We start from the raw sequence: 23944 nt of genomic DNA, 5'->3' as shown, positions 1-23944 counted from the left end.
ATCTGTGGCGTTCTATGTTGACGCGTGTGCTTGTCTTTATCGGGCGACACGTTTCACTGCCTAACAAATGTTATCGCACAGCGCAGAACCCGCCTGCATGTTTCGAATGTTCCAGAGTAATCGCTGGGACCCGCGTGCCTTCCACAAAGTTCTACGCCATTCCCGTCACGCATACATGCTATCAGATTACGCAAGTTTCGGCGACAACAGACAGTGGATAGAACCATCGATAACATGTTTGCAGCACTGGGCCGATGCTTTTTAAGAGGGGCGTATTGACACATGTACTTGTCTTTATCGGGCGACACGTTTCACCGCCTAACAAATGTTATCGCACAGCGCAGGACGCGCCTGCATGTTTAGAAAGTTTCTGGAATGTTATCGATGGTTCCATCCGCTGTCTGTTGTCGCCGAACCTTGCGTGATCTGATTGCATCTATGCGCGATGCGAATGGTGTAGAACTTTGTGCAAGGCACGCGGGTCCCAGCGATTACTCTGGATCATTCGACGACTGATGTATAAAAGCCGACGGGCTTCACCCGCTGGGCAGGTTTTCGACGATCGCCGAGTGTGTTCGCCGCTATCGTTGTTCTTTGAGTGTAGCCTGCTTTTGAGGACACAAGTTCGCCCAATAAAACGCCAGTGTCTATAATCCTAGTTTGGCTGCCTTCTTCACCTTCACTACTACGTGACAATATATACTTGCATTGGGCACTAAGAAACGCCGAATGCTTTCCGTCGGGAACACCTCGCGTACCGTAGCACAGCTTCTTTTACAGGAATCTCTAAAAGGCTACACGTTCCGCTTTGAAATTGCTCGATAGATCCGTAAATGCTAGGCTGAGTTCCCAAAAAGCATGTAGCATATACTGAATATATACTATACTGTAGTTATTGCGCTCAGTGCACTTTGTTTTATGTCTAATTTTTCATGATGCGCCGACAGTTCAAAATTTCCAATAAGTGGGCACAGTGCGAAGAAGTGAAGACGAAACTTAACTGGATTGTCTTATAAAATATAGATCTGCCAGATCTTGAAATTTCTTCTCTGTTATGCAGGGTGCGAATAAGTATTTGAATTTGGGAGTATGAGCGATGAAGAGGCATGACAGCACCACAACTTGACTAAAAGTACTGGTACGCTTTAATTCGCGCGAGTTTGCGAAAACACTCATAACCAGCCTATACAATGTGACAAGCGCCGTCAGCACCTGCCTCAATGAGCATTTATGAATAACGATACTAAGTTCTAGCTGTTTATTCCGCTTAATTACAGTCACCAGTATAGCAACCACAAGAATAACGTCTTTTGACTCAATCTTATATAGTTGCAAATTTTGGCTGTTTTCCGAAGTCACACGTCATCCAAAGAGCGAAGGTAGTGCGCGACGTATTGGCATCACGAAGCCCGAAGAATCTTCAGGACTCGTACCAAATCTATATTGTCACAAATACAGCTTACCACGAATGGTAGATTTGATTCTGTTGGCCAAATCGACCAAGCTTTTCCGATCCTTGTTTCGAGGCACAACGGCGGCTGCCGGTGCCTCTCCGTACTTTGGGCAAGGTATGCCAACTACGCAGACGTCCAGCACCTCTCGGTAGTGCTCCTTGAGCAAGACTTCTTCAAGAGCAGCGGGCACCACTTGGTTGTCCATGCATTTGATCATTTCTTTGAAGCGCTGAACGAAGTGTATGCGTCCTTCCTCGTCGTAGTAGCCAGCATCTCCTGTAAAAAGGCAATGTGAAGTTTTACATGCATTATCGTGGTGCAAAAAAAATTATAATCAGAATGTTTCACTTGAGCGTCACAAAAATACCTGACTTGCACCATCCTTCGGCGTCAAAAAACTCCCGTGTTTCCTTTGGTCGCTTGTAGTAGCTCTTCATTACAGTTGGAGCGCGAAAGCGGATCTCGCCCGTTTGATATGGACCGAGTCTTTTTTCTGTAGACATGTCGACAATCTACCGGGAGGGGGAGAGAGAGAGAGAAAGCAGTTACATAAGCTATTATTTTATTTCACGCGCTATTGCAGTCTCTCATTCATTGCCTCTCCCCATTCATTGGTATGAAACTACACGGCCATGGAAATGGTTGTTTCGATTTCACACGCACTTAAAGCAGCCATGTGCACGCTTAGGGCCTGTGCGTGCCGTGAAAGCAATTCGACTGCTTTTACGGATCATTACAGTTATCGCACATTTTCTCGCATTACTACAGTTATCGAGCTACTCTGCGGTCGTCAACAAAGCATACAGGGACTTTTTAGGGCTACGAAACCTTAGCACTTCATATACCCGGCAAACAACTATCGAACTGCTACTTTCAATATTTTAATCCCTAAAAAACAAATACGTGCAAACTATTCATGCCTTTTCAGTAACACCAGTTAGGACTCTACTTGACATTCTGTCCGTCGTCCTTACCCATCGATTATCTATATTTCTTTCTTATCTACCAGGTTGCCTACAGGTACATTCCCAGCAATAATGCAGCACGAACAATTCTAGTGACAGAAATAGTTTTGTTCAACATTTGTCTGATCTCCATATTGCCTGTTCTTTCCAAATAGTTATGTCCTTTTGTGACAGGTATTCCACGCTATCAACGCCTAGATTCCTTCCTGCTATGCCTAGGGAACTGAGTCTGCGCACACAAGAAATTACACTTCATTCACAAAAACAATTAGGATCGTTTATTTAAGAAGCAAAGTCGATTACCGAAGCTCCGCGACCCCTAAGTGTCATAGGGGGAGCGAATGCAGTCACCAATATGTTAGCAAGTATATAGGATACTCATTTGAGTATTACGTGCAAGAAAAGTTCATTTTTGGGGCGTGCGCCAGAAGGCAAGAATGTGCTTTTTTTTTGCTTAATTGGTGCAGCCATCGCTCCTGACGGACGCATGCGTGGTTGCTTCGTGTTAAAGAAAGACACAGGAAAGTCTAGCCACGGGAAACTGACAATTGTATGATGTGGTAACGGGGTCATGAAATATATAACAGAAAACTGTTTTGAAGCGTCTGATCGATGATGTACGAGCAAGGAGAGCATATACTGCGTGGTTCTGGAAAGAGCGCAATTTTTTTTATTTAGGTCTGGCAGATAGCAAGATTCTAGTGCTTGAGCTGGAATACTCGACGACGTGGACAATATTTGCACGAAAAAATTAAAATGCATATTTGACCAAATAATCAATACCAGTAAGCTTTCACAAATTACTTTGTGGAAGATATTTCAATACACACATTGTAGCCGGTGCAACTCTAAGGAATGTTCACTTAGAAAGATTGCTATGGACGGCATCATTTTTCAGACCTGCACAAACAAATAACTTGCAATAAAAGCAAATAAACTTGCAACTTGCAAAAAGAAACCTGCATTAAAAATGCACGGTCTTTTCAATTACCTTTTTAACAAGACGTCGTTTCATTTGTTGAGACCACATGAGTATCTGGACCTGCAACGTATCTCTTCGCAAGGTTTAGGAATGACGGTCTCGAAATTGGTTTTACGTGAGGATGGTGTAATCCCGAGTTTGCATAATTAAATACACACGACCAGGAATTAGGGAGAGCGCCAAACAGCGTCTCTAGCGGCCGCCCCTGCGAGCGTGCGCGTTCTTTATAGGAGATCGTCGTTTTTAGCAAATAACTAATCATTTAAACAACCTTTCGAAAACGACCCTAGGAAATAGGTTCTACGTGCCTAGCACGATATCTGATGCGTGTGGTACCATTACTTACGACAGAAAGCCTGTTCCAAATTTCGTGCGAAGTTAGAAGTTAGAAATTTTCTAGGCTTTTCGGCCAGTAAAAAGCGATTTGCGATGCAACTATTGTGTCGATTGGTATATTCCCGGCGGTATATCGACTTCAGTGACTCAGCTTTTAGCTAGTTGCAGCTGCAGCTTTTACATTTAGAAAAAAAAAGAAGCTGTACCGAAACCACAGTTTTCGTAGCATAATTAATTGTGGTAGATATATATATCCGGTTTCGCCTACAACAGCAGAACGAAGCGATAGGCGAGACAATAAAAAACGCGATAGTCGGACGCTAGGAACGAAGACAGGTCAATACTGCTGGTACCACGAGTGCGAGTTGGCAGGTTCGAGGCCGGCTGAGCGATCAATCATCCTATCTCTTCTTCGCTACTTAGTGCAGCAGTTTTCCGCCAGTCGTGATGTTGCGAAATGCAGGTCCTTTAGTTAATGTTTTTGTTTATTTGGGCGCTATAACGCAAAACCATTCCAAACTTTTTATTCCAATTCTGTGACCAACCCACCGCGATTGGTCAAAAACGTTTTTGGACCACTCCCACTTCACCTGTGTGTCACGTGACGTCACGAAAACCGCGACAGCTCTCCCTATGATATGACATATACACGCTGATTATGCACAATTTGACTGAACAAAACAAAAATAGTTATTTCTGATTCGACGCTTTTTTGCCATTAGGCCTCGGCTATTGGTCAAAACTATTTTGCCTGCACCCACTTCAACTGCCTTTCAGGCGACGTCACAAAACCGCAAGAACTTACCGCGTCAAAGATGTATTAATATGCTGAACAAAACTTAATTTTCCTCTGAATAGGAGCAGGCTGCCCCGTTCCGAAAGAAATCGCTCCGGCACTGGCTACTCGCCCCTGCCTGAGAGCATGGCTTTATTTGCGTGCAATAAAACATTTTGCGTAGTCGTGTAAGGTTTTCGAGAACTTTCGGCACGTTTACAACCTCGTTTTTCCAACTCTTCTTTGCTGAGGATCCGTCTTAGCGCCATTCTTAAGCTTTCGTTGCATGCCGCCGCGATTGTCGAAGAACCACCGCAAGCTAAGAAGAGGCAGGGGACCTATCGCAGACGCCGGCACCACCCTCTTCATGCAGTTATCGACACTCAGTGCAGTGGCTCGGGCCCATCGAATTCCTCTCCATTTGAGCATGCTGCTCGCCTCTTGTGAGCCAATTGGATAAGACAAGCCGCTCAGTGCAGGCAATGTTATTCGTTTTTCAAGCAAACAAAAATGACCTCCTATTCCTGTTCACTGTTTGCAATTAAAATAGGCAAAAATAGGAAAATGGCCAGCACACGAAGACGCATTATACAAAGAATATAGTTCAAGCTATATGACGGACTGCATTTGGGTTATACACCAAAGAAAGATGTCGCTGTACCAGGTCTTGGGTGCAAATGAAAGCTTTCTATATTATTGCACAAGTTTGCTCGCTCACTACGCATCAGCACCTCGAAACCTAAAAATTCTACCTTCGATATGCAGCGCACGTGTCTTATCGGTTGAACCATTCCCTTACAGCTTCACGAAATTTCAGAAATAATGAAGGTGTTTATATTTTGTTGCCACGACAAAACCAGATAATAACGCGAGAAATATCCAGGGGCGTGTTAATGCAGCTTGTCGTGTAAAAAGAGAGAACGGTTCCAACCGCAGATGCTTTTTGATTTACGCAGGCAATGTGTGCAACAAGACCTTGCGCTCGACTACAATCATGTCAGTTGCTGTAGAATTGTGCTGTTCACTTCTTGACAGACTCTATTGCAGAGTTAGATCACAGCAAACTCATATGATCACTGGAGTGATTATTCCGTAATTATGTGAGAACAATTTTATAGCCTTAATTTACAGTGTTTGAACAATTGAAGAAACATGAGAAAGGACCGCGAGAGTTTGCTATAAATATGACGACCCATATCGGCTCGGTGGTTTTGTCAGGACCACGCCAGCGCCCACCGAGAAGCATTTATCATTTTCTCCACTGTCGATAAATGAAATTGAAAGGTGAATGTTGCGCACGCGTAGCAAAATGGCAGCTGAGCCTTTCATGCTATCCCACTAAGCCACACATTGCCTCATCTGCCATGGTGCCACAAGATATGTCAATTTCGCCTTTGAATTTCGCCCTTTCAGTTTCCCAGAAAGCTTAGAGAGGCAGGGAGGTAAACGAGGGGAGCAGGATAGGTCTGCCGGAAGTCCTGACATTTGAATAAAGTTTCATGGGGACAATTTTATTACGCTTTATTTCTTTACATACTTATTGTATTTCATTTGTGCAAATAATGATGTAATACATGAGAGTTGACTGTTATAATTAAAATACATCATGTCTGCGATGGCTGTCCTCGAGATTTGCTAGGCTGAAGTACTGCATGACGTTGCCTAGACGGTCATTCATTAAAGGAATCTGTGCAGAATGAATATAAATGTGCTCAATGGCACAGTCACTGTCAAAAGCTTACGCGGCTCAAGTTCTGCGAATAATTTTGTTGCAACGCAGCTGTCCCGCAGCCCGCAAGCGCATGCAAAGCTGTTCTTTACTCTAGACCAGCGCGTTCTGTAAATCCGAATACAGCGCTGCACGCCTGCACGCCTGCGTTTGAGATTCCGCGGTCCGTAAGCTCTTGACGCTGACTATACGTTCGAAAGGCAGTAGGGGGCTTTTTTTGCGATACGTTATGACAAGCGCCGTCCTCTTGATGATAGACGACAGACGACTTCACAGTGATAGAATCTCAGCATACCCTTTGTTTACTAACACTGATGATGAGTGAATAACCAGAGTAAATGAACATTGCCGCCTGATTCGGCGCACACTCCAGTGTACTGCATATGTTTTATATCCCTGAAAATTCGTGCTGATACCATGCTACCCATTCCATACTGGCACGTCTCAAGTTTTTTCTACCAAATGATGCATGACAGCATTTATATCAACGTGACTATGTATGTCGCATGTTCACGGTCGCGCCAGACTCGCCATGCGATAAATACATATCAACAGAACACTCTTTCAACAACGCCTTGATTGAGCAATATTTTTTTTTCCACTTATGATACGCGAATGTAATCGCATAAATCTATATGTCACAGACGCCGTAACATTGTCCGCTTTTACCGCAATGTTGTGACTACACATAACCTGCCGTATCATCGTCATTGGCGCGCACACTCTGATTTCCGCGCTACTTCCGTTTTCTTAGATTCCTGCACTTGTACAATGCATTTGATTATCCTAATATTTTCTTCAGGTGAGCGGTCAGGCGTGTACCGGATTTCTTGGTGAAGATTATTGCTCATGCTATCGCACATCACTTCGTTGTTGTACTACCACTTGCTTGCCCCCTTGATTAGATTCCCATTATAATGCCATAGCAATATAGGCCCTATGATGCGCCAAATCTGGCGAACGTCCGCCTTTAACTTCCTATGGCACCAAAACCCACGTGACCAAGTGACCACGTCATGTTCCCAGCGCTGGACCGGCTGCCGCTCGCCCTGCGAAATCCCATGGCGTCGGTCGGACGCCGTGGCCAACACCCTAAAAATGGACTTTGCTCAATTCGCAAATTGAATTGACCCACGATCAAAACAAACCTGCCCCACTTCGAAAATTCATTTCGCCCTCCCCCAAAATTTGGGTGGCCCACGCCAAAAAATTGAGTTTGCCCGACTCGCAAATTCAGTTGACCCGTGTTGAAAACCAGCGCAGCCCACACCCAAAATTGCCTTGGCCCACCTCCAAAATAGACTTCCCAATCCGAAAATTGAGTTGATCCACTTTCGAAAACGACCTGGCACACTCCCAAGTTTGACTGCCCAATCCGAAAATTGAGTTGATCCACTTTCAAAAACGACCTGGCACCCTCCCAAAGTTGACTTCGGCCAACCAAATTTTAAAATTCACTTTGCTCAATTCGAGCATTTCACTAAGTGAAAAGTATTGTGCGAAAGAGCCAGAATGATTTCGCATTCAATGTATGCAAGTATACTTAAATGCCTCTGTTCTTTTTTTTTTTTGTAACAGATTGCAATCCTGTGACTGGTTGCACTTCGTTTTTTTTTCAGCATTATTTTCTGGTGCCTGCACACTGCGAATCATTCATACGGCGTTGATTCTCTTTGCTTGGCAGCCTGATTGGTTCGATCGGTAAACTGGTTGTAATCCTTTCTCCGTGGTTGTGCTTCTTTTCGTGTGCACAGTGTGCATGTTTTCTAAATGGCAATTCTATTTTGTACGTGTGAACTGTGCTTTAAATGTCCTATCAATAAGCTTACTTCTTTTTCTCGATAATTTTTTTTTTGTATGCACAAAGCGCTTAATTGCACAGTGTTAAATTTTATCACGATATTGATGTGCTCTGCGTGAAAAAGTTCATTTATTCTTTTAATCCTACCCTGACGGAACGCTTTGTCTCTCCTGGGGGTGTATGTGCCTGTGTACGGTGCGCATGTTTCAAAATGCAGATTTTTTTTCTTTAAAACGCGATTGTCTCGGTGTAATGGCCACTTGCTTTGCTCTCCCATGAGTGGCAGTATTGAAAATAAATTATTAAATGAAACGAAATCACCAATCTGAAAACAGATAGACAATCTATATTAAGAGATAATCCGCAATTGCAATATAACATTCAAAAATTCATTAGGTTGTCATTTTATTATTGAAGACGAGATAATTTTCTGTACAGACATAATCAGGGATTGAAATTGACAAGATTAGGTTTTTCGGAATGGAAAGCTTTGAGTTTAGCTACCAACTGTGTAACTATGTGGCTGAAAAAAATTCGCATTTATTCAGGGTCGGAGACAACCCAGAATCGATGAAATGCTTTCTAGAGTTTATTTATTCATTTACGTCGTCAGTGTTGAAAGGAATTGAGAAAGGAAGCGGCTTGTGCAGGCTAAACAAATATTGCATTTACACAAAAGCAACTTTGTTGTCATAGAATTTCGGTTTATTGTAATTGAAAAAAGAAATGTCAGTGCGCACCAGGAAAGAAGCTTTACAGTTATACAGTATTACCTGATATTAAAAAGAATGAAAAAGTAACGCACTAAGCAATGAACGCATTCATGTTACAGAACGCACGATAGTTAATGTTGCGTGAAGGTTGCATTTATAATTATTTAGAATTTCTGCGAGAAGGACATTTTATTCAAGGAATATGCAAGGCCATAAAGAGCACAAGAAAGTTAGCGTGATTAGACATGATGCCTACTTTATTACGTTGAGCAATATGATGCGGTACATTTTGCGATTGAGATCTCCTTTAAGGAGTGGGAATTCAAGGTTACATTTATTTGCGGTTATATTGGCGATTCGATAATAAGTTAACATATTGTTGCGAGGAAAAGAGGTAAAAAATTTCTAGCTTGTGCCGTTTTGTCAGAATGACGGTGGGCGTGGGTGTCGACGTGCCCGAAGCATCCTCGCCTTGAGGTGGCATTGTAGATGCAACCAAGGAGCGCCCGCTGCGTAAATTTGTCTCGATATTGAGCCCGCAACCTCCACCGAAAATGTTAGGGAGGGGGAGTGAAAGAAGTAAGAAATATATTTACAGGATGATTACAAAAACTGTGGCAGCTCACAAGATGGTAGACAGCGCACGATGTTAAGAGCGTCGCCTTCTTCGGACTAATCGTAAGACATCTGCGTCGTCAGCCTGTCACAATATAAAATGAGTGGTGTAATTTTAGAAGTTCATAAGCACTAATAAATTTCATGGAATTTCATACATCAGATGCGAACGCTAATTTGTTTCATATTAAAGTTTTCTATAGTAATAACCTGAGACCAAGAACTTGTAATGAAATAATAGTAAAGAGTAATAACTTAGTGCGTTATAAAAGTACAGGAGCAAATACCACAAAATTCGATTCACATTCTTACTAATGTTGCTATCGGTTCACCAGTTGAAACTAGGGATGATATAAACGCGTAACTAATTATATGAATATACAGGCTCTAAAGCAGTGTTGCTAAGTAAGTACATCGAAGAAGAGTTTTTGAATAGCAGCTGCTCGGATGATATTGCTGCTACGTCTGGTGCGCCGCAAAGCTCCGTGTTAGTGCTGCTTCTCCTTCTTGTTTTCTTTTTATTACTAATATTTGTGATGTCGTCGAAACCGGGATGCGATTGTTTGCGGATGACTATGTACTGAATGCAAATACATCTAATTTGGTGTTATTTTCCAACTGCGGACAGCTTGAAGCGCGTAGAAGAATGGTGTGTCACTAATAGAACGTCCCGAAATGTAAATAAACGTGTAGACGTTAGCATTAATAAAAAAAATTGACAAAGTAAGATATTAGTATTTATTAGGTGGCCAAGAAATAAAAACAGTTCATCGATCAACTATTTAGGTGTCACACTGTCAGAGGATGGCTCTTGGTCATATTATGTTTGTGCCATAGAAGTGCAGGGCCCTTGGCTCACCGGCGATTATAACTTTTTCACTCATTCCTTGGCATCTTGCATCAAAGTTTAAAACACGTAAGCATTAACCTAAGAGAAGCAGTGTATAAAACATGCGCTCCCAATTTCGGAGTAGGCGTGTCCTGTGTGGGAACCGTTTTGTGGTGTGCATAACAATGCATTTGAAAGAAATTGTAGCGACGCTTCACTTCGTTAATGCGGGTTACGCGTAAGCGTATGGATATGATTCCTGAGCCTCTAAGCTATGCGATCTTGCATGACGCACCCGCATTGTCACAAGGCGTCTAGAACGTTCTTCAGAAGGGTCATATGTATGCCTAGCCCACGCGTTTTCCTGGTCTTATTGAGCTCGTACCCGGCGCTTGCCGACGACCTCGCGTTCGGTTGACTCGCGATCGGCTGGCCGCCATTTGCGTTGCTGCTCCGTCCTTCTCACTCAGCGCTCGGCCTTTCGATCGCCAGACGAACCTGGTGCATCCATAACTAACACAGTCTGTAGAAACTGCCACAGATGGTGAACCCAGCACGCCTCCGCCTATCCTGCTCCTCCACGGCGTCCGCCTCCTTCCTACTCCCCCGACACCACGTGCTCCTCCTGTCCACCTCCAGGCGCCCTTCTTCTCCGACGCTCACTTCGCTCTCCCAGCTCGGAGGCCTCTGACATGATCTCGCCGATTTCATAGGTGCGGTATGTACGCTTGCGTGTAAAGATGCAACCCGTCGCGGCAGGGTTTGTCCTGAGGAGATACAGCCGCTTTCTGAGGGTAACAGCAATGAAAAAAAAAATCTTCGCAGGAACATTTCGCTTGAACAACGAAGCAAGTCACGCATTAGACTGTCTTATTCAATCTTTTGTAATCTTAGTGGAATCTGCTCACACTATCCGAAGGCCCCTTGTAGGTTTGTTCGTGTAGAGAACATCTACTTAATTTAAGCCGTACATTTCCAAGATTGATCGTTTAATACGATTAACATCATTGGACTTCATGAGGCGTTTCGAAGCTACAGGTATCTATCTATCTATCTATCTATCTATCTATCTATCTATCTATCTATCTATCTATCTATCTATCTATCTATCTATCTATCTATCTATCTATCTATCTATCTATCTATCTATCTATCTATCTATCTATCTATCTATCTATCTATCTATCTATCTATCTATCTATCTATCTATCTATCGTCTTACGCCGATAGACTGCCCCAAGCTGTCTACCAGCTTGGAACGCTGTTCACGGTCATGATGCCGTCATAGTCATTCCGTCGTTGTCATTCCAGCTTTCTCCTGCCTCTCCTCTTGCCGTCGTCGACATGCCTTCTACGCCGACCCAGTGGGCCAAGTTGTCCAATAGCTTAGGCCACTAGGTACGTGCCCTTGATGGTGATGCCGTCGTGTAAGTCGCAACATCGTCAATTTAGGTTCGCCTCTCGTCAGGCCATCGTCGTCACCTCATCTCATTCGCCATACTCGTCATATAGGCTTTGTGATACATTCACCGTCACGCCATTGCCGTCATACACTCATTTTTATCCGATTGACATCATACTGTTGCCGTGCCATCGGCGTCGTTGTGTATTCGTCACACAGTAATCGTTATGCCGCCACGCCAGAACATGCGTCAAGTGCGACGTACACACAAGCTGCAGATATGATAGCTTCGGATTGCAATACGAATGTTCGAGAGAACATAATTCTATTACGGCCCTGTTGCGGCTGCCGCTTGAGGTTTGTCTGAGCGGCCGCTAGGTGACGGTACTGTTGTTGGACAGGGTTTGCAATGATTTCAATTATGGTAGCCGCACAGGCTGTGCGACAGATGCGGTGGGCACAGCGGCCGCATATCAAAGACCAATGGGGTTCTACGACCAACCCAGAGGCTGTACTTGGTTAGATACCGCTGATCCATGAAACTTTTTGACACCAACTTGTAGCACTTGGTAAGCGTATATCAGTCTGTGCCGCTTTTCAGTTAACATTTTTGACGCCAACTTGGGTAACTGATAGATGCCACTGGTGATCTGCCGCTCTACAACGACGAAAAAGATCTCTTAAATTTCTTAAATCGTAGCCACGTCACAAGTGCTCCTTAAAAACAGCAATCAGAAGGATTAACAGGTTGCGCCACAAATACATTGTGCATGTGTCGCTTGGTAATGAACGTCTTTCACGCCTATGCTTTAGCGAGCTGCGCCATGAATGCACTGCGTTCGTGCCGTTCTTCAATGAACCTCTCAAACTTGGTTCACTGAGTATGCGGGACTGGAAGTGCCGCAGGCGAGGCAACGATTCTCGGCATTTCCTGCCAACAGCGCTCCACGCTTCCCGTCTCGGATGCCACTCTTCAACTTCTCGGCAACGGCACTAGATGGTGCAGTGGGTTCAGAAAGAAACACGAGTGAGGAGCCTCGTTGCCGCATGACGCATTCTAGGTGTACGCACGCAACGGCGCACCACGCATTTCCGACGCTACGCTCAGGATTCATGGCGACGGTGCTAGATGGCGCTGAGAATACTTAGGGAAGCGCGGAAGAGGCGCCCCCCTGCAGTACAGGCCTCATACATAACTGCTTTCTACAGTGGCCATATGCTGTCTCTACACTGAACCTTGTTATAACGAAACGGGACATAATGGCGTAAATGAAGTTGTCCTTCAAATGCCCTGTGATATCCATTTATCGAAAACCTTGTTTTAACCAAGAGAAATTGTTTTGCCAATGCATATGAAGAAATACATTCGTCTCAGATATATAAAAAAATACCCCACCGTTGCCCGCCTAGTACATCGCTTTCCGCGCTTGTTCGCCGCGGCAGTTAAAGACTCCCGCATCACCATGTCGAATATGCTATCAAGCAACACTGCTATTTCTCACCACCACGCTTAGCTGCGCTCCAGCAGCACAAGCAACGGCTCGCTATCACGCGTCTGCGCAGCTACGCGTAGCGGCGCGAAACGTTAGTACATCATTCACTGCTGCTGCGCATCCGCTTGCCGGCAAAGCCAAGCTGCGCGGTGAAATTCGCCCACATCCTCGATGACACAGCGGAGCGCTGTATTCTGTGCCACGCTCTGCTGGACCGCGACGAGCTAAATGGAAATCGGTATAGAAAGACCCTAACAATGGACAGTAAGGCAGCTATCTAAAGGCTGTCGCGTCAGGTGCTAAGAATCGCGTGTTGCACACTCCGAAGAGTCTTTTGTTGTTTTATTCAAATTTCATTGCTTGCGTGGCCATGTAGTGGTTCCGCACACCGTAAATCCGTTTTATTTCCATGTTTACAATTTGGCACCACGTTGTATATATATTGGAACATGAAAAAATGACTCGCCATCCCGGCCTTGCGAAAGTGGATGTCCAGCGAAGATCTTCAAAATCAACACTACAACTGCTGAGGGAAGTATGCAATGCTTTATCGCTCAGTTCCTGCTCCGGCGCGAAAATGGGGACGTGTGGACTTTCCCTGTGCTCGAATTCCACGGCAATACCGACAGCGAGAGCCAGCGCAAGTCCTATGGACGTTTGTTTTCTCTCTGCCGCTCCTCATAATCACGCTGCTCCTCATGAGTCCTCACTATGCGCTGCCTCCCTTAGCGGTGCTGCAACAAAAATGGAATATGTTGCTAGGCTGGTACTTTCATATCTGACAGGCTAGTGATGTCAATCGCCACGTCGCTAGCTGTTGAGGCGACGTGCTGCAACAGCCCACGGAACCACGGACCTTCCGTGGATCACCATTTGAAGATCTGGACATTTTCCCGGAAACATACGAAAGGGTCGCTGCTTTCAACAGCCGGAACTCCGACGGCATGCTGCGACATGTGTACTTCGCCTTAGAAGACGCCATCGGGATGTGGTTTCAGAACCGGGAATCGACCCTGACTATATAGGACCTGTTCCGCAACGGCTTCCTGCAGAGCTTCACGAGCGTCCGGCGCAAAGAGCGAGCCCAAGCTCTACTGGAAACCCGTAAGCAGCTGCCAAACGAGAACATTGCGATCTTTGGGGAAGAGATGACTGGCTCCTTCCGCCACGCCAACCCCTGCATGTCTGAAGAAAAGAAAGTTCGGTTCTCAATGCGCGGTGTGAAAGAACAACCATTCGCCAGCTTGACACGGAAGCCGCCCAAGACTATCGCTAGACTATGCTATCGCTAGACTATCGATAGACTATGGCTAGGCCATAATCATCGACAAGACGCTTAAAACACGTACTAGACAGTACAACCGCCGTACGCTGGCAACAAACTGCGCCGAATTTCAATGTTGCCGACCACCTGCGCGATACGATCAGAGTGGTCGTACGGGAAGAGCTGGAGAAGGTGTGCCCAAGGTTGCAGTCCCCAGTTGACCTCGATCGCTCACATAGACTCTTCAGCGGTCAATGGAAGTACTGGAAGTTCCGGCATCATGGAAACCCTTGCCGGAAGCGATGACCTACGCCGCCGTCCCCCACCGTCACGGTCCCCTTTCACTACCACGCTAGGCCTCTGTAACGCCGATATCCCGTCGCCCACCGCCGCCCCCAGTACGCCCAACCATTGCCCAGCGCAGACGCACGAGAAAGACGGGCATTTGGCGCGCCCCCTAGCACCTCCCGCTCTGCTCTCACAGCAAGGACGCCAGCCATATCTACCGCCGATGCCCATACCGCGACTTGAGACTACAAGGGTTCACCGTCAACACGCGTCGCCATCAGCAACGTGATCGGCTTCCAGTTATCGCCGACTGCCTTGCCGCCACTCAGTGGAGCCCTCGTTCACCGACACCCGGCCGCTACCTGCACGCGCAACGTCGACCATGCAATGGCCTAGCCAGGCGCCGGTCTGCAAGCACGTATCCGGGAAACTAAAAGCAGCAAGCCATAGAGGTGTGATTGCTGTTCGCCGAATTGACGAATATCCTCTGTTGCCGACGAAGACACCAAGAAGTATGTCTCGACGACATATCAACGAGATGCCGCAATTCCAACGAAGCCAGGAAGTAAAGAATACGCCGATAAAAGAGCACCTGACAACGCGACGTTCCGGCCACAGGTCAACGCGACATAGCGGTGATCCGATGCCAAGACCAAACTGCAATGCAAACAAAGAACCACCGACGTTGCAGTGCTTCTCGACAACCACACAGAAGTCGACTACATACGTCATGAGTAGACGTATTACCGCTCAGTTGAAAGTTAAGCCTACATGGGAAGGCCCGCAAATCCGGACAGCTGGAGGAAACCTAATAGCGACTGGAACCTGCACAGCGAGAATTACCGTTCGTGACCGAACCTACCGTGCCACCTTCGTTGTCTTTCAACAGTGTTCATGAAACGTAATTCTCGACATGGACTTCCTAAACCAACACAGCGCAACCATCGACCTCAAGTCAAAGTCGATAACGCTATCCGAAAATTGCGCGATAGGGCCGGAGAGCTCTCGTAGTCACCAAACCTCCAGTGGGCTCGAACATCAAGTTAACATCCAGCCTCGCTCCAGCTTTGTAATTACCGTCGGCACCGGAACACCCGCATGCGCAGGAGACGTCATTGAAGGCGACCGACGTCTACTGCTCGATCATGCCATTTGCGTCGCAAGAGGGATAACTCGACTACACTGCAGAAAAGCGAAAGTGATGCTGACCATCTTCAGCCAGTAGTTCAAGAACGTCAACGAGGACACGACAATCTCATACCTCGAGGAAATTCCGGAAACTAGCAGTGCGTTTGCCCTCTTGCATTCTGTCTCATGTGTCTCGACGACCATAGTCTCCGAAAAAGTATTCGACATGAATCCAAGCCTCCTCATGAGTAAGAAACGACGGCTGCAAAGTTTTCTCCGACAACACAAAGACTGCTTTTCTACGTCAACGAGAATTGGGCAAGCACCATTTGCAAAGCATTGCATAATAACCGAAGAATCCGCTCGACCACTTCGCCAGAGCTCTTACCAAGTGTCTACATGAAGACGAGAAGCTATAAGGCAACAAGTCGACGAAATGCTACACGACGACATCATTCAGCCGTCAAGAAACCCGTGGTAATCACCTGTAGTCTTAGTGAACAAGGATGGAACTCTACGATTCTGCATCGATAACCATCGCTTGATAACCATGCTGCCACACGTCACCAACGAAGACAATCTTGACGTCGCCACCTATATCCAGCGCGCCGAAGAAGCCCAACAGCTCGACCGCTTGCTGATCAGGAACCAGGAGAGGACCTCAAGCCGGCACTACAATCTTAAACGACGCTCTGTGGAATAACGGCCTAGTTACAATGTTTGGATCTGCATTCCAATTTGCCGACAAGGACTCGCCGAGAAAATGATACGGCGCTACTTCTGACTTTACAAGATCATCCGACGTATTGGTACGCTTGACTATGAGATCGTGCCAGACAGAATTTCACAATCAGAGCAGCGCCGCGCACGATCTGAAGTCGTCCACGTGGCACGTTTAAGCCTTTCTACGCGCCCTTTCGAACTTAAGAACTTGGTTTCTTTGTAGCTTTGTTGTTGCACTTTGTTTATTATGCGTGGTTTTGTTTTCACTTTCATACTTGCTTGTAGCATCGGGGCGATGCTTTTTAAGAGGGGTACGTTGACACGTGTACTCACTTATCCTTTTCCCGAGGACTGCATTTCTCCTACTAACTAAATGTTATCGCTCCGAGCACAACACGCGCGCATGCTTGGAACACACTGGAATGTTATCGAGGGTTCTACCCCTTGTCTGTTGTCTCTGAAGCTTGTGTAATCTGATTGTATGCACGACGGGAATTGTGTAGTACTTTCCGGAAGACACGCGGGCATCAGCGACTACGCCGTTCCCTTCCATGACTCATGCATAAAAGCCGACGGCCTCAGCCGGCAGATGAGATTTTCGATCATGGCCGACGGTGTTCGGCGCTATCATTGCGCTTTGAGTGCAGCCTGCATTTCTCTGCACCGGTTTGCCCGGTAAAGAGTTAATTTCGCCACAGTTTTACTACTGTGTTCTTCACCGTCACCACTACGCGACAATATGTTATCGGCAACGTTTAAGTAACGCTATATTTCATTGCCAAGCGTTGCAGGACATTTGTTTAAAGTTGTTACAGTATAACTCCGCGCTACCTTAACAGACGCGCGGCGTGCAAATCGGAGCGATGTCTTAGTGAATGTTCAGTTCACCTGAAGAATTCCGGCTGAACGCAACTCACGAAGACGCTCGCAAATAATGCGATTTCCTTTCAGGCAAAGTAGCGAGAGGCCATATTGGTAAAGAAACATTTATATACAATCTGTATTATTATACGCATGCGACACCAGTACCACAACTTGCACACCTCCAGATGCCATAAAGCTTCTCTACTCGCGGCCTCTCAACCGCGTCCAATATTTTTCCATCGGAACTATATGATACAGGATCAGCCTGTCGAACTTCTAATGAACGAGAACGCGAATCAGGTAGGAGAGCCTACTTTGTCTCTTTATTCAATCGGACATGAACCCGTGGAGTCCGCTCGCTGCATCTGAAGAGCACCATTGAAAGTTGTTACATACCGGAAAGTGCCTTTAATATACAAAGAAGGCCAACCCCATTAGAATTATACGGAACACGCTCACAATGCCGGTCACTCACTTTTATCTGCGTCATTGGCGCGGGAAATCCCAAATCGATGCCGATGGCCCCTTTCCGTGACGGCGAGCACAGCAGGCCTATGGATTCGGACATGCCGTAGAGGTTCGCCAAGCATTCAAGCTCACTGCCGAAGGCCTCCAGGGCGGCGTCGTATTGTGGCTTGCTCAAGGCGCTTCCGCCAGTACAGACGAATCTCAGTCCACTGATGCGCTGGCCCGTACGCCGAATCTCTTCCACCAGATACTGGAGGTGCGATGGAAGGAATGCGGCAGCCGTCGCCTGGACAATAATATGCAATTATTGAATTATTTATTTATTCTGTTCACGAACAACCGCGAGGTCCTGGTGCTGGTACACAAGAAAAACACAACAAAAAGAAGGTAAACATGTAATGCAACTATGGCTAAAAGTTGTGAAGAAGAAATTGATTAAGAAAACAAATAATTGCGGCACAACACTTCCCGCGATGACTGTCGACAGTAATGCATTAGCAATGAATCAATGTCGCACAAAACTTATTGCCACTGTAGAAACCAGTTATGTATGAGGCCTGTACTGCAGCGGGGCACCTCTTTCGCGCTTCCCTAAAAACACTAGGCGCCACCTAGCACCGCCGCAGCGAAGCCTCGCGTGACATCCAAAATGCATGGCGTGCCAGTGTGTGTGAACGCTGAGAGCATAGAGTTTCTCACTATAACACCTAAAGGGAAATTTGGCGCCACCGTCTATGGCAATTTCTAAAGGGCACTGTGACGTCATGGGAATGACGCTATATGTGTCTGCGAGGTTTGTGTTGGCTGGTATTGTAAGAGGCTTCGTCTAAAACGTGGAAATGGCTACACAAATAACGCGTCCTTAAAGTAAAATCTTCATAAAATGTTTCGAATCACGCAAATTGCATCTTTACTCACCTACAATGCATGACGAAGCGAAGAAAAGCAAGAACAGACGACAAACTGGGCTGCTTTCCCGTGCTTTATTCTAGACGCGTTGCACCATCTATTGGCACTGCTCAAAAGTATATGCGCGTGGAGTCTCAGACAAGAAGCATGGCGCGCCCATGCCTGTGAAACCTGAGCATTGTTCCCTCACTTGGCGAACACTTGGTAGTATTCAGCAGCGTACCTTTTTGGGCTGCTTGGTGCATGATTTCAATAACAATTACTAGCACGCCGAGGACGAGACAGTAAAATTCAGACACACTCGAACAGTGGTTGGAAGTCAGCGCTCGTACTGTTCGTGTGTGTCTGAAGTTTACTGTGTCCTCCTCTGCGCACTATTAATTGTTATTCAAAACTTAGTGGCACAGTGTCAGTGAGCCAAGTTGGCGAGTCGTTCATTCAAGAGAGGCGCACTTATGCCCAGTGCATTTGTGGCACAGCCTGCAACTGCATCGAGTTGCTGTCCTTGAGGAACCTTTGTGACGTGGGTTTGATTTCGCTCTGCATCAGATAACTTTGCGCGATGTTTTCCGTCATTGAAGAACGGCACACACTTACTCTCATGTACCGAGTGACCCAAATGGGCATCAAAGAGATTAACTGTAGACCAGCATAGACCGAATGGCAAATATCCAGCGGTCCAAGTCGGCGTCGAAGAGTCTCTTCGAACTGCGGTGCCTAACCAGTCCCGTCTCTACAATGGCTCATGGCGCGAAAGAGGTTCGTTGAAGAGCGGTACACATGTACCTATTTTCAATGACTTTAGTGACGTAAGTTGATTCGATGGTTAGTTTCGATCCCTGTTAACAAGCACACCAGACTGATGCACTATTGGACCCCTGACTAGCTAGTGACCCTCGTAGGCCGGTAATACATCAGATACAAATGTAGATAGATAGATAGATAGATAGATAGATAGATAGATAGATAGATAGATAGATAGATAGATAGATAGATAGATAGATAGATAGATAGATAGATAGATAGATAGATAGATAGATAGCCCACGAAATTACGTTAATTATCCAAAGAATGCTAGAAAGACAACTAGATACACTGTTACGTAATAAACAGCAATAGAGGAATAACGCACAAATGAAAGACGCAGAATAAGTAAAGAAGGAGGAAAAAACAATGACAAGTCAGGATCGGAGCACTGCTGGAAAGAAGGCTCAATCAAAAGTTCGAAGTACCGAACAGAAACATTATGCGTGGTTCTGCTATCGCAAATACCAGTGACCAGCGGAGCCGGGGAAGGCCAGTAAAGTAGTGCCAAGCCGCACACTTATGGCATCTTCGGCTGGTCGTTTCTGAAATGGTGATAGTTATCTAAAGAAAGGAAAGACGCTTTATTCGTTTCTAAGCGCTCTAGAGCGCTCTCGCGAGCGGCGTTGTCTTAGGCTGGTTGAAAGATGGGCGAGCCCTGCTTTCGGCTGGTGCTTCTCGATTGCTTTCCTCCACCTTCGAGCGTTCTGAGGCGCTCCGAGTCTTGTCGTCGGAGCAGTCGTCGAGATTGAAACCTTAATTAAAACGTCATCGCAGCGCCGCGTCGCTGCTGTTGGCGACGGCCCACCGTAACCTAGGCAACCTAGGCTGCTGCATGCTAGCGTCTCGACGAACGCTCGTCCCGCCGGCGCGTCCGTCGGTTTTCCCGGCCGCGCCGGGAGCTTTGGATAGGCGAAACATCGGAAGTTGGCAGTAGTCACGTGGTTTCGCATCTGCCATTTCCTCCTACGAGAGCGAATCGCACGTTCCGCTTGCGCGCTTGTCCTGTACCTCTGAGCTCGGGGAACGCCGGATCTGCCCGACTCTGCTTTGGGGGATGCATACGACGAGCCGAAGATACCATTAGTTTAACTTTTGCTGGGCTTCCCCGAGCTTCGCTGGTCTCTCGTGTTTGCGATAGCAGAGGCACGCATAATTTTTTCCGCGGAAGCTCTCGCCTGCGTTCTGACTGCGCCTAGGTGAGGCGAAATTATAGCGCGCCAAGCGTCTCAACGCGCCGGTTTGGCTGCGAGGAGTCCATAACTCAAAGGACCACTCTGTGGCGTTCAATTACACACTATTACTTTTTTTTTTTTTCTGCTGCTAGAAAAGAGGACCGCCGAAGCGAATGCGCGGGTTTTTATCCGAGAGCAATGACGTCACTCCAGCTCTGTCCCCGACGCGCCGCTTCTCCTTCCTCGTTAGGCTCCACCATCGTCGCAGTGTCGCTATGCTGCGCGATGCTATTCTTATACTCTGCTTTCACTCTCTCTCATTTCTCTTCCCCACCTCTGTGAAGCTGGGGACATCAAGCCCAGCGAGGTTCTAACAGCTCCACTGTAAAAGGACACGAGGAGAGCCTGACACTTGTAAAGATTTCGCATGTTGTGGAGAGGAGAACCTCAGCTGAGAAAGGCAGCAACATGGAAAGGCCTATTTTCCTTGGTAGTTTCTGCGGAACCAGAGTTCAAACAAAACCAGATTTGAAACAAAAACTAGTAGATCCGATCACGTAATAATTTAAAGGGTTAACATGGCGCATAGCCCTGTGTCCGGTTTTTCCTCACTCTGTTTGACTCTGTGCGTACTGTCAATACTTTAAGATGCTTTAGCAGCTAGCACACCGAACCATCCATGTAATATTTGCATGAATAATGTTGTATAAAAAGAGGGTGCCGTTGCGACTTCGTCTGCAGTAAAGTAAAAGGGCAGGATGATTATTCAATTTTTAAAAGTCGTTGTGTGAGGTCAGAAAACAAGCGCGTACTTTTCTTGCACATAGACATTTAAAACGCCATTTGAATTACTTGCGTTATTTTATACTACTGAGACGAATAAAAATATCGGGATACCGATGAATGCAAACAATTTCGGGAAGGTAAGTGGAGTACGGAAATCTTTTGAAAGTCCGCAGACGCAACCGAGCACGCGCAGTCTTCGTGATGCCACGGACTTAACGTAGTATCAAACAACTCAGCGAGCTCGCTTACTTCAACAACCCTCGTCAACAGTACATGATCAACAGGATAAGGAAAGACGATATTACGAGTTTTACGTGAATTGGACAAAATTATGGCTTTTGATGAGCTTGGAGGGAGCCTACCACAATTGAGAAAATGAATGCGTGTCGGCCTGCAGGTGGGCGGCGGTCTTCGGTAATGTGTGTGTCCTCAAATATTTTGGTGTAAAGAAGTATAAAGAAGAAATACAGACTTCGGAATTTCTGCGGAAACGCCAATGTCAAAAAATTGCCTGTGGTTTAGCTCTGGTTAATCCTAGTTGAATTGCGAAAGAGAGTTGCATGGCTACGCTTGTGGTGTTAGCTTTTGGTTAAGCGTTTGGTTTAGCTATATTATATAGACACGACAAGACACACTGTTCAGGTAACGACTAGGTAATGTCTCCGCAGCCTCTCATTCCGACGCTCTCGAGAACTCAAAAATTGGAGGACGCTTGAGCTTCGCCTCGAAGAGTGGAACGCGACAGCGTTCCCGTCGACCTGCAAAGGGGTGTAAGACAATGCGCTACGGCACAGCGATCACTTACGAGGCACCCCGCATCGGACTTTGCACCCCCCAATCACGCGGTGAGCGTCGAGCAACGCAGCGTTCGGCGCGGCAACGAAACGTGCGCCTGAGCAAGCGGAATGAACCAAAGAACTCGGTGTCTCGGAGGGGAAAACGATGTACGCCAGCGAAACGTCGAGATCGGCACGGGCAGAGAGATAGACAGACAGTGATCTAAAGAAAGGAAGGACGCTTGATTCTGCAAACCGTGGGGGAGCACGGGGCGAAGCGTCATCATGGGAGAGGGAGTCCGGGCCGCGACGCGCCTCGCACCGGTCCCCCCACAGCCCCAATGCGCGCGTGGCGCGCCACCTGTCGGGGCAGCGCCGTACTTTGAGAGGAGGGGGTCTTCTGTGTCTGCCGCAAGATGGCTCTGCGTGTGCGGCAAGCGCAGAAGAAATGTAGCGGAAACGCACTTCGCTACCCGTGTAACTGCGACTTCTGTAAGTTACATGTTCATAATTACCGATATACACCGCAGTATAACTTTCTACGGCTCGTTTCTAAGGCAACACCGCATTCACTAGAGGCGCTTTTGTACCGCTTCGAAGCATCGAACTCGTGACTGAGTCGACTTCCTCTTCAGCCACCGAGGTGAGCGGACGCGGAATGTCGGGCTCTTCACGAGCGGTCTCAGCGGCCCACCCGGGACGCGGTAACAGGATGGTAGCAGACGACGACAAGGATTTTGAGATTATTTTGCCGCATTTGCCAACAGGACGCGTCGTTTTGAACACATTGTTCTTGCACGGAGATGTACGAGCGCGGCCATTCAGGGTCGAAGATTTCCGGGACGCTTTGCACAAGGAACGGCTGCTCCCTGACGTTGTGGCTTTGGGTGCCTACCAGATCAACCATGTGTGGGCCGTGACATTAAACAGCCCAGAGGCGACGAAGCAGTTGGCTGGATTGAAAGAACTTCAGGTCAAAGGGTGACGCTGTCTCGTCATCGACCCGCAGGAGCAGCAGGTGAGGCTTCGGCTTCATTGGTTGCTGCACGGCGTGGCGGACGACGACGTGCGTACTGCGTTGGCGGCGTTTGGCAAAGTGACCGAGGTTACTCGGGTGCGCTGGCGTGTGGAAGGAGTGAACGAGAAAGGTTCGACTACTCGGACTGTGCTCCTGAAGCTCAAGAGTGGTCTCAAGGTTGACGACCTGCCCCACCATATTCGTGTTGCCGGTGAACTAGCGCTGTTGGTTGCACCAGGTCGGCCTATGCAGTGTTTGCGCTGCCATGGTTCGGGACATGTGCGTCGCGAGTGCAAGGTGCCACGTTGCTCACACTGCCGGCGTTTCGGTCACGTCGACGCCGAGTGCGTTCGTTCCTACGCCGCAGTGACCGCAACAGCCGGTGATGAGGATTCAACGGTGCACATTATGGACGTGACCGAGGCGGAGGACGCAGCGAAAGGTAGCGGGGATGTGAGCACAACTAGGCCACATTGCGACCCCTCAACTCCAGGAAGTGAAGATCGATCAGAGGCAGCACACAGCCCGCCGGACTCTGCGGCAAGAACGGCTGAGGGAACAGACAACTCTGCAAAAGAAGTAAGTACTCAAGTGGCCGAAATTCCCACACACGAAGTGTCTAAAAGGGGGGACGTGAAAAGCGTCCC

General features: G+C 47.0%; 1 protein-coding gene across 2 annotated transcripts in view; it reads right to left on the bottom strand.

Annotated features, from left to right (window-relative positions):
• The window catches only part of LOC126530456 (luciferin 4-monooxygenase-like), a 90180-nt gene that overhangs the window by 20969 nt on the left and 45267 nt on the right, over positions 1-23944 (bottom strand). For both annotated transcript variants that reach the window (XM_072287996.1, XM_072287995.1), the window contains 3 exons: positions 17837-18115; positions 1822-1966; positions 1464-1730 (listed from right to left, as the gene is read on the bottom strand). In XM_072287996.1, the coding sequence (XP_072144097.1) occupies positions 1464-1730; positions 1822-1966; positions 17837-18115 (691 nt within the window). The remainder of the gene's footprint in view (positions 1-1463; positions 1731-1821; positions 1967-17836; positions 18116-23944) is intronic.

Source organism: Dermacentor andersoni, chromosome 4 (assembly GCF_023375885.2).
Source record: "Dermacentor andersoni chromosome 4, qqDerAnde1_hic_scaffold, whole genome shotgun sequence".
NCBI lineage: Eukaryota > Metazoa > Arthropoda > Arachnida > Ixodida > Ixodidae > Dermacentor > Dermacentor andersoni.
This window is presented reverse-complemented; position numbering and strand designations above follow the sequence as displayed.